The 12,778-nt window shown below is 26.7% G+C and overlaps 1 protein-coding gene across 2 annotated transcripts; it reads right to left on the bottom strand.

Annotated features, from left to right (window-relative positions):
* Window positions 1–1,637: 1,637 nt before the first annotated feature.
* On the bottom strand, window positions 1,638–11,873 carry LOC113552024. Of its 2 annotated transcripts, none has more exons than XM_026954679.1 (10): window positions 11,679–11,873; window positions 8,853–9,016; window positions 7,020–7,320; window positions 6,722–6,809; window positions 6,489–6,633; window positions 4,756–4,872; window positions 4,544–4,690; window positions 4,319–4,442; window positions 4,017–4,138; window positions 1,638–1,957 (listed from the first exon to the last, which is right to left on the bottom strand). In XM_026954679.1, the coding sequence occupies exons 1-10, from the start codon at window positions 11,715–11,717 to the stop codon at window positions 1,714–1,716; spliced, it is 1,491 nt and encodes a 496-aa protein (XP_026810480.1). In that variant the 5' UTR covers window positions 11,718–11,873; the 3' UTR covers window positions 1,638–1,713. The 2 variants fall into 2 exon arrangements, with proteins under 2 accessions (XP_026810480.1, XP_026810479.1); XM_026954678.1 differs by having other exon boundaries at window positions 3,897–4,138; window positions 11,679–11,871.
* Between the last annotated feature and the right edge of the window lie 905 nt (window positions 11,874–12,778).

Consider the following 12,778-nt stretch of genomic DNA (forward strand, 5'->3'; position numbering starts at 1 on the left):
TAAAAAAAATCCTCGTAGGTTTTATTTTTATAAAACTCTTCTTAAACGATGTCTTGATGTCTACTGTGTAAAATCAAACCCCTGCCCAAGTTTCAATTTTTTTTCTATCCCTGCAGTTGACTGACAATCACATATTAGAGTTATTATTTAGTTTTATTTCTTTGAGCTTCTTTTTTTTAGCTTTCGAGTTATCTTCATACACTAAAATTCATCAACATAATTTCAATGGTTGAACTATAAAAACACAACAAAGTTAATTTCGTATTTATACCTATTCGTAATATAAAGTTTGGATTGGATTTATGTCAACTTCATACAACGATATTATTATTTGTATACCTAAGTTAATCAATGTGATTATTAACATGATTCAAGCCTTATTCCTTATAATTAATATTGATTTTATTTTATCGTATATAATAATATAATATGTACTTTATTAATATTATGTATAATGGCACTAAAGTGCGAATATATTGGGAAGAATTCAATAAAGTGAACGCAGAAATCAGATATCTCATATTTAAAATCTACTTATTATGTATACATACACATGATACATAAAACAAATTATATGTGACCATAATTTTATTAAGGAAATCCTTATAATGTAACAATTTTCAAATCTGTATTTACAATTTACATAATAATTTTACTATAACAATTGAATTAATTAATCTATTTATATAATATCATGTATTTGAGCTGTGAAACATGAGACATTATAATATGTACAATATAGGCATTATAGTGACATAATAACATAATCAATTTCAATTCGAAAATATTATACTATTATCATTTTAGCCGGTCGTAGAATTATTTTTTACGTTCCTTATTGCGTTTGTGTAAATACTAAGTTGTGTATATCAATTTTTTTTTCATGTTAGTGGTAAAAATAACAAACAATATCCTATAACACACATATTTATTAATTAATTTTGTTGAACACCAGAAAGATACTAATCGTCGCACGTGCGTTTCAAAATTAAAATGTTTATCACAAAATGTCACACGGTTATCGAACAAACGGTCAAGCCAATGGTTTGCGCAAAACCGTTTCGAAACGCCATATTCTGTTTTCCGGTTGTAATTTAGGGCCGTGACCAACAAATACCGAATACTTTGGTCTGAATTTGAAAATATATGGACTACTATCCAAATAGAAATAACAATTGACGAGCAGATCAAAACTGCGGTTAAAAGGATACCGGAACATTATTGCCATTTAAACGGATCAGCATTCAGCACCAAACTTACCTATTGCAGACGTGTCGAATTATTTTGAACTCAGCGTAATAAACGATTCGATATTTTGGGACGCCTGAATGCCACTATAATTGTGTATCTAAACTGTTGATGTCGTAAGTCATGTGTATTATAGTTTACTTGGTGATAGATATGAGGCTAATTTATTTATAAAAACAGAAACAAAATAAAAAACAGTGAGAGGACTTCTTGGAAAAAAAAATACTAAAACCACAGCAATGACGGTCGCTTGTAGCGAGGGAAGAAAGCGTTCCTGGCACGTGACTGAACCGGAACAATTAGTTGAATGTTTGTTAATCTATACTGCCTATAATATTGTATGAAATGATTTCGGCCAAATGTTGTTAGTATTTCCGGAACAACACAAGTGAAAGGTATTATGAATATAAAACTTTAATATTAAAATATAAATAAATAAACAAATAAATTAATACAATATAGAAATCATTTAAAATGTCTCGGGCCAAACTCTTCAGCCATAGGAGTCCAGCCGTTGCTAGGCGTTTGGAATTCAGTATTGGGAGCCATCAAGTCGGCTTTACGTTGTATAAGGTCCTGCTTCCGCGCTTCAGGTGGTGATGATGGTTGTGGAGAAACAAAATATTCCATGATCGGGTGATAGTTATAATTGGTCCTAGTAGTTTGATATGGATCTGGTGATTCAGTCGGAGTGTTTTGAGTTGTCAATCTGTGAAAATAATATATATTTTAGTATGATTAAGTACTTATAAGTTTTATACATTATAAACCAGTGTTTCTAAAATTGAGATCTGTGATATACTCGAGCTACAAGACAACGAATTCATTTTTATATTATATTGAAAATTAAATAATAATTTTTAATTAACTAACTGGATAAGTATTTCAAATAATGTAATTTCAAAATTATAATACAATAAAAATAAAAATCTTAATTTGTAACATGCTATAAAATATGTGTTAAGAAAATAAAGCACTATTATTATTTATTTTGGTTACGGGGTCCGCCAGCATTGTTTCTATCTGTATCGGTTAGGTTAGGTTAGGTTAGGTTGGGTGATAAAAAATAATGATGTTCTCAAGATATTAAAATAATACTATTTTAAGAGAAAAATATTTTAGCCTCATATGTTATTTCGAAAAAATTATGTTAAGGTATTATTTGTTTTGACGATAAATTTATCTATAAGATAATTTGTATTCTAATACACTTATTTAACTTAAACATTACCACTATAGTATAATATTAAGTATTAAATTTATTTTTATTTTGTTTTAATTTCTTCAGATTACATTGTAATAGAAATATTGTAATAATAAGAATTTTTTATATTATTATTTTAACCTATTAATAACCTAACCAATGATATAAAAGTTATGCATTAAAGTTGAAGCTAAGGCTAAACAATACATAATATTATTAAATAACAATGTTAGTTAATAATATACTATTAGTATAATTATTATAATCTGTCCATTTAATTACCTATATAATATCAATATTTATTACCTATATAATATCAATGAAAGTTCCTGTTAAATAAACTTAAGTATATAATAGATTAAATGATAATCAAGTAAATCAAAAAATAGAATATATTACTTTTATAATGCTGAATTATAATTAAAAAACTATTATTCAAGATATAAATAAAAAGTTTTTGAGAACATATTACCATTTATTAGCGTCTATTGAGCATTTTAATAAAGGCTATTGTCTTTATTATTTATTTTAATATAAAAACAAAAACTAAATTTAGGTACTTTGTAAAGCAATCATTTATAAAATATAGTAATGAACACTGAATACAATTTTTTTCTCTGCAATACAAAGTACGCTGCGTCACTGCGCGTTATGAAAGCTATCGTTACGAATGTTACTATAGTGTGTTAAGTTTAATTATTGAATAGCAATACCTAGTGGTAATAATTATTACATTACAATCAATGATAAAAAGGTTTTTGAATTAATTTGTTATTAGTAATTTGCATTCTAATATAGAGAATTAAATTTGATTTCAAAATGACTAGCGTTTAATATAATATATGTAAATATATTTACTATGTATTTTGTTCTGATGAAGTGTAGTAGTATGCATATTGTATTATTGTGTATTGTATGCGTATGTATTATATAGGTAAAATGTGACAAATTTAACTATTTATCTTTATTCCAATTTTGACTACTAAAAATTAATTAAAGTAGTAATATACTACAAAATGATGTATAGATAATAATTATTATTCTAAATTTTTACTGTATCAGAATAAAAAATATTAATACATAATAAATATTATATCATTCATTTAACTGCATAAAAGTTTCTAAGGTTACCTATAAAATAATCTAATAAAGATAAAATATTTTTAATTTATCAATTTTTTTCTTATACCCAGAAGACTAGAACATTATAAAAACGAAAGCTAATATTATGAAAATATATTAAATATATCTTAATTGGATTACAAGTGCTTACAAGTGTGAATAGTGTAATATATTACTAATTATTAATATTACAATATATAAATAGTCAAATTGAGATAATGATAGGTCGGTAAAAGTTGTTCAATATTTTGTGTGCATTATATTTAAGAGTTGTTTTAAATTCGTTTAAGTAAAATATTTGTTTGTATAAAATAATAATTACTTATTCTGGTTTTTCTTGTATGGTCTCCTAGTTACTGGCGGGTATTTAGCAGGGAGTGTTTCATGTACCGTATATTGGGAAGGGCTAGTAGTTTGTTGTACTCGTTTATGAGGTGCTAACTTTTTTTGATTAGTGTTTGAAGGGAGTGTATGTTGATCATCTGCAACGGAGTTATGTGACTCGAAGTTATCTGGAGCTAGTGGATTCAGTTCTTGGATATGACAAGCACAACACGTAGGCACCTGAAATATATGAAATAAAACGTTTAATTTATATCTATGTTTATACATATATAACTAGACAAGACTTAGCTGTAGCCTGTAGTCGTAAAAATACTATTATAATATTATATTCATATCCAGTCAAGTATAAACCACCAATATTTTCAATACAATTATTATAATAATAACGATAACTAATACCTTAAATATATCCATCGTCAATCCAGAAAATTGGTCCCAAGTAAGCAACCTATGATAATTATACACCTGATGGCATGTAGATTTGAATTTTGTCGATACATGAGAACATCTAGTTTCAGGTTTCCTAAATAAATAACAAACAATAATAAACGATAACTGATAAGGTTAATAATATATAGGCGTACAAACCAAATTATATAAAATATAAAAAAAATGGGAACTTACAAACATTTTTCAAGTCGTAGAGTTTGGACATACTCATCAGTGTTCACTACGTATTTCCATTGACCGTTTGTAGATCGAGCTTTTTTTGGTCTTGCCATTGCTACTTTACTTTGACAAATTGCAACCTCGGGGTTACCATCAATTCTTCTATAGTATAAATAATATTTGTTTAGAAACACTTAATTTTTGTTTTTATCAAACTAATTAAATACCTTTCAGATATATTTGCATCGAAAGAATCAGAAATATTATACTTAGGATCTTTGATTAATGCTTGAAATGCAGCTCTACTGTTGACTGTATCTTCGATGCTTTCGATAATTTCCAGGCTGTAATCATTTAAACCAAAACAATATTTTATTGAAATATTCCTGGTAGAATATATGGTAGTCTACACTGTCTCTAGTCATTAGTATAGTTGGTAGTGGCTAAAAACTATTCATAAAAACTACTTAGTTTAGTTTTGGATATTGAATAGTAATTAATAGTATTAAAATCCTAAATATGTTTATTTAATGGTTTCAAATGCAGATATTAATGGTTAATGGTTAATATTAATGTAATAAATTCAAAACTAACAAATCCTTATCCCACGTAACTGTAAGAAAGTACTTAAATATATTTAAAAAACGTGTTTATAACGTATAAAATATAACACTAATGTAATTACTTTATAGATTAGACAAACATAGTATTTTATATTCAGATATAGTGACTAAAATTTATATTGATATATTAGTATATTAGTTTTTACATATAATAATATAACGAGTGAACTTCGTTGAATAACGATATGTGTATAATTCAAATCGTCAACCAAGTTTCTAGTGAAAAATTACTAATTTATATCATAATATCTAGGTACTTAAAGTAAATGAATGTCATTGTATTTTGCCATCCTATTAATTTATACTTTCCCTTTTTCTAATAAATATTTAATTCATTATTTCTTAAAAATATGGTACTTACAAATGTAGTACAATTAAACAATAACTTATACATGAATCGTTAAATTACTAGTTTGGATATTTTAGACATTTGTTTTTTATAACTCTGGTACCAAGTATTTCAACTATAAATTTGATTCATATTACGTTTTGATTTTGATTTTTATTATTTTATAGATTTTTTGATTATCCTCACAAAATTAATTCTAAATCAACACCTAGGTAATAGGTACCTATTTAAAAGGTCATCAATATAATATATTTTTTTATAATACAGTAAATTCCCGTTACAACGAATACCAATAAAACGAAAAATCCCGTTATAACGAAAGTCATAGAAGTCTCCTGCCGAAAAGCAGGGCTTATAAAGAGCTTATTCGAATTTTCGTTATAACGAAAAAACAATTCGATCCCCTGGAGTTTGTTGTAACGGGATTTTACTGTATTACGATGTGTACTAAAGTTACTCAATCGGTTTTATTTCATAATATTATTAATATTTGTATCTTATTTTTTCTAGTACCTTCATTAACTATATAAACAGAAGTCTTATACATAATTATTATTTATTTTCAACTAATTGTTACTCTAAAATTTATATCTAAACCGTGTTAATACATTTAAAAAATAAAACAAAATTAATAGTTACGTCTTTAAATAATTTATCGGGTCTTTTTCAAGTTGTTTAATTATTTTTTTTAGTTTCATATTGTAACAAAACCCTAAAATTGTTTACAATTAATAGTTTCAAAACATCCAAAGTTACTTAAATATAAGCAATTAACAATTAATATATATTTTTAATCCAGTTACTACATTACTGGATTGAATAACTGGATCGTTGATAAGTTATTCAATATCCTCTAATTATTTATAACTGACCTAGGACCGCTTTTAATGTGTTTTATATACATCTTATTACCTACTCTACCTCTTCTTTCTTCACATTCAAATTAATTTATTTTCTAAAATATTATGCTCATTAAATATGTACTAACTCGGGGTATGCTTGAACGTTTAGACAAATGTTATCACCAAACAAGTCGCAGTCATCCAGTGGGCTTTCGGAGGTAGGCGGCGATTCCGGTACCTTGCTGGGTTGTCTGAGTACAGTTGCAGGTGGCGAGTAGGGTCTTTTCATACCTGTTTCAGCGTTAATGCAAACGTGTTATTTGGGTCAACGGCCTTGAAACCAGCTATATTTGTATAAGTTATAAATAAAACCAGTTACCTGGTCGTTCAATAATCCGCTGCGGAAACCGGCGGATCAACGTATTCGGCATTCGGAGGCGATTAGGAGGAACGGTCAAATGGTAAGACTGTTTAAAATGAACAAAATAAAATAAAACATGAAATTTTGAGCCATAATAATACTATATACATATATGATATATATATACCTACGAGCTACGTGTACGGTATAAATACAATAATAATAGTAATATAGTGTTTGGATTTTAAAATCGATCGCACGATAACTATAATATTATAATATGTAATAATATGATATTAATATGTATATATCTGACCCCGTAACCGGATGACGCCCTGGCCGATGAACCACTGCCGCCCGAGGCTGGCTGACCGTTTCTCAACATAGCCGCTATGTCTTGGCTGATGGGCAACAGCAGTTGCGCGTTCAGCACCTTGTTGTTTAGGTTCTGCGATTGGCCCTTACCCATCACCATGCCGGCGAGTGCAAGCCGTTGTGCTGGGGTCATAGCCTTGATGATCGGCACGACTTGAGCCAGTCGTTCCTTCATACCCGGTTTCCGCATCGCTGACTGTACAAGTTTTTGCATACTGTCGGATTTTCGATCTGCCATATTTCTGTATACAATATACATATATTCGCACGTTAACATGATGTTTTCCTTTGGTTAATTCATTTAACGAAAATTATATGTTATAAACAATAAAATCGTATTTAAGTATGCAGTTGAAAATCACGCTAACTAATAGTGATCGGTTACTGTATTATCTGCGTGATGTATAGTTATTAGATAACCAAAAAATAAATGTTTACTAATATTATTAGTAGTTTTTCAAATTGGCATAAATAAAACTACACGACGATAATACACATCATATATTTTAACATAAGTAAAAGATTAAAATATAATTAATGATATTAATAACATGATTTATTAATTTATTAATTAAGACAATGTATACCATGATCTATAAACTATAAACCATATCTACCATTGTCTATATAAACGTTGACCAAAAATGATTTTTTAATTAAGTTACGAAAGTCATGTGACTATATATAACTATAAATCTAACTTTTACAATAGGATTTGCTTATCATCATACATCATATTATTATAATATATTTTGTATTTGAAACCCTCTGCTGCATTTAAGTTTCTTCTTAAGAATCTTTTTTTTATCGATTCCATCCTCAATAAAAAAAAGTTTAACTAAAATATTAGTAAATTTTCATAACTTAATTGTTCATATATATTTTTTAAATATCAATAATAAATAAATAAGAAACTTTATAAGGTAATAGTATTAACTTCATAATTTAGAAGGTTTTTAATGAATATTGTTTCACTAGTTTTTTATAAATATCATCAATTTTCTTTTAATTTATTATTAAATTATTTTCTTCAGTTCTATAATAGCTATGGTTTAAATTTTCAGACAATTTTTTTATTTTTTCTTGATGGTATAAAAATAATTCTTTTTTTTATATATACATACCATCGATTTTTAATATAAATGGTTATTTTTCTACATACTAACAAGTAACAAATAACAATAGCACTTATAGTAGAATTAAATATCACGTCCTAAAAGTATCGCAAAAATAAAAATATAACACGAGATGGAGTTAGTATAATCCGTGGCGGAATTTTAGTATATTATTAAATTCGTTTTGTATATTTAGGACGGAACTTGAATTCTAGTTGAAAACTTACAAGACAATTCACATATAATTTTAGCTAGTAGACAAAAAACGAACTATGTTTTTTTAAATTATACACAAGTCTTAATTAATGAATCAACAAACAGTGGTGAGCGTTTACTTTTACAAAATTATAACTATTTTAGTTATGGTAGGTTTATTTTTATGAAACTACAAGTTTGACAAGAAACAACAATTTATTATACTCAAGACATAAAGTTAAATATTTCATAGATAAAATAATATGTTCTTTCGCTATTACACGAATGTGGGTGTAGAGTAATAAAAACTACTATAGAGAAAGCTGGTCGCCATAAGATAGATTACTAATCATTAGCAGTAGAGGATTTTTAACGATCCATCTGACTAATACGAGTATGACATGATGCATTTTTAAATACATTTTTCTGGTAACTCTATGACTTTTGACATATTATATACTCACACAGATTCATCCGACGGTACATCGTCCATATCGAGATTGGACATGGACATTTCACCTTCTACTGTTGTCGTATCAGGAGGATCGTCATTATCTGTCACATCGTCGTTACCGCCACTGTCCAAAGGAAAGTCGTCGAGGTCGTCACAAGCGACAGCCACAAATGCCTGTAACACGTTTATATACACGAACATAATGTTTAAAGTGGTATTTTAGAAACATCTGTCTCATTTTAGAACATGCAGTTATTCATTTTAACGACCACAATATTCACAAGTGCCAACAATATTGCTGGTCGCTACACTATTAATTTAATTTATCGTCCCACGTAACTATATATACACATTTTCCGACATTTACTTACAATATAATAGTAAAATATTATAAAATATCTTTTACAGTGTGTCTATAGACATTTTATCAATGAATCAAAGCATACGCGATGTACTAAATACCTAATAAAATAATATAGATAATATAGATATATTTTATATTTAGCGTTAAAATAAGTTATAATTATAGTCAACAAATAAGTGCTTATCTAGCTTTTTATTTTCTTCATTTGAAATATTTGAATCCCATTTAAATTGTTAACCGTTCTTCGTTTTTATAATTTAAATACCTAAATTGATAAATTTACAAACTAAGTTTCTTATCTATATCTTATAATAGGTAAGCCGTTGAGATAGGTAAATTATTGAACATTTTTTTCTAGCTAGTGTCAACTTGTACCGTTTACTTATATGATAAAAATCATACACAATGCACTCAAAATATGCACAATAAAATAATATGAATTCTAATTATACATTTAAAAAAAATCCAAAAATAGCCAAGTACTTTTTAAAAAGTAAAAAAATTGTGATTGGATAACCTAACATACCTTGGGTTTCATAAGATCTTAAATATAGTTTTGTTCATAATACAAAAAGTGTGCAACATAATAAAAATGATTCATGTTGTAAAATTAATATTATTTATTAAATACAATAATCAGTGATAAAGAGTATATTATAATATATATTATAAAATAAGATAATACTCAGAACTCAGTTTAAAAATATCGATTCTAAGAATATATTTTATCGTTATTGTGACATAAATATAAACAAATGAATATTTAACGTAATTAAATCATTTTCAATTAACTATTTTAAATATTTAATTACAAATATTTGATAACCATCATAAATGTATTATTTTTTAAATTAAACATTTTTATAACATAAAAAACGTTTGTATTTTATTTAATATTTACATTATTTGATATTATAAAAAACATTATATAAATGACAGACATAAGGTTTAGGCTTAGTTCATTATTTGGGTTAACTTTTTCGATTTATACGTATGACCCTGTATAATTTATACACTAATTTCGAGAAAATTCAGCTTCCGAGATATAGTTGTTAATTTATGTTTTCTACCGCAGGATGGACGAGGCCAACAATTATTATATAACATTTTTTTATCCTTAGCTTTTATATTTTATCTTTGTTCCTGTTTTAATTAATTTGTACCAATCTTGCACAGCATTTTAAATGGTCTAGTATTAAAAAATATATATACACAATATGAGTATGTACTGGCATATTGTATAAAATATTATTAATTAATATTTGAATCTAAAAACACAAATTAAAAATACAAAACACCTGACAAATAGTTCTTTCTAAAAGTTATAATAATTTATTATTGGTTATAGTCCGGGTTATAGCTATATCATAGTTGAACAATGTCAAAAAACATTTTAAATAATTATGAATTTTAATTTATTATTCAACTGAATTTCATTTAAATAGTATATTATCAACATTATCACATAATGTTTGTTACCGAGGCTGCTGTGATATTTTAAATAAAATATAAAAACTAATAAAGTCGAATATAGAGACATTTATTAATGCATCAGTCTCAACTGAATGTCATCTATGGTTTTCACTATCTTTTAAAATAGTCAATATTTTCCTTTTTACTTTTATTCATCTATTGTTTACACCTGAGGCTGGGGATATCAGAAAAAAATGTACAGTAGTTTACTTTCACGGGATGCATGACCAATAGACCGAATAATAAAACAAATAAATATTAATTTTATTTAATCAATTTAAATTTTAAATATTATGTCAATGATATATTATAACAATTTGAACATACTTTTATTAAAAAATAATTTTATTTCTTTAATATTTTTTTCATTAATTAATCGCTTGTCATGCCAGTAAACATCATAATATAATTTAAGCTTTAAGGATTTAACTATAATAACAACATGATTTGGTTTATAGTCATACAATATTCTACTTACCATAGTTATTATGTATTTCTATTGAAAATAATGGTATATTTAATACACAAACACATGTTTGTTGCTGTACAAAGTAGTAAATATTTTTTAATATCAACATAATATATATTATAGTTATAATCACTTAAATGTATTCTAAATGAATTAGTTTATTTGATGCGTTAAAGTATCGAATATTCCAATATTTACAAAGATACACTATACATTAATATAAGTATTTAGTATTTAGATAGGTACCACATGTTATAATTATCCCATACCTGATTTCGAATGAAATAGTGATTATATCTTTTTTAACAGATTTAGTATTTTATAATAGATAATAAAAAAAAAAAAATGTTATCTATAATTTAAATATTTATACACACACACACATATATATATATATATATATATATATATCAATATAATAAATTGTTATTTAGTATAGATCGTATTAAAAAATTTAATTGTCAAATTTTACTTGAACCCTGCGACATTTACTTAAATACATAAATACTAATATTGTACTATTTACTTACCGCTGCTGCAAACAACCACATTATCCAAACGTTATGCATCTTAAAATGATATTGAATTGGTAGTCATTTCCGTGTTAATAACACATTACTGTCATAATATTAAAAATAAAACAATGCCAATTTTAATACAACCTAACTATAGCATACGAGACGATAGGGAGCTACTAGTACAGATAAGTCACTGTCTCTTCTGTTCGAAGGTACAGTGAGATGGAATGTCGAACCGGTCTTTGGTGGGGCACATGCGCGCGTTCACGGAGGACGAATAAGTTGGTCATTCAAGTTTAAGGTCAGTTATGTCTGCAAGGCGCCGCCTCGGATCTTTACGATATGTAAATCGTATATGGTTGGTTTTTATTTTTTTAAATTGTCTTAGTTTGATTGAAATTTTTTATCTATGTGATTATTGCGTATATCACGATGCATTCAAATCCAATGCACGAGCACATGCATCTTAGTTTAAAATAAATGCAGTATTTATTTTATTACATACAAAAATGTGTGATTTCAATCGATTATAACTCCTCTTATAATATACCTATAATCTATACATATGCATTTATAAATATTTATTTACCGGACATCCATGTGATATGTGAAAAATAGAAACCCCTGAAACGTTCGCGAAATCGTAAAATCGGACAACAATGAATCGATTAAAAGTGGGCTATTGTATGCATGCGACCACGCATCTGTTATGCTAATAGCATGTGAATAGAGGCCAATGCTCTGGGAACGACAGTATATTATTGTTGCCCTTGACTCATATTCATCACCTCGTTAAAACCAATGTTTACATTTTCCCATAACAAATACAAATGTACCTTATTTTTAACCTAGGTACACATTCATAGCTTTATGAGAACATTAAAATAAATTAAAAATTATTAAGCAAACAGTGGCGACTGACTTACTTACATATGCATTGTTATTTGTTCCGGAAAAATTTTATTTCTCATTGGAATACATACCAAGTAATCTATGTGTATGTGTACCATTTACCAAGAATTCTATTTAAATCTCAAATACCAATAAAATATACCTTGAATATATCAATCAATATACATGTATATATTTATATTATAGATAGGTTTGTTTTT

Source organism: Rhopalosiphum maidis, chromosome 2 (genome assembly GCF_003676215.2).
Source record: "Rhopalosiphum maidis isolate BTI-1 chromosome 2, ASM367621v3, whole genome shotgun sequence".
In the NCBI taxonomy this organism is placed as follows: Eukaryota; Metazoa; Arthropoda; class Insecta; order Hemiptera; family Aphididae; genus Rhopalosiphum; species Rhopalosiphum maidis.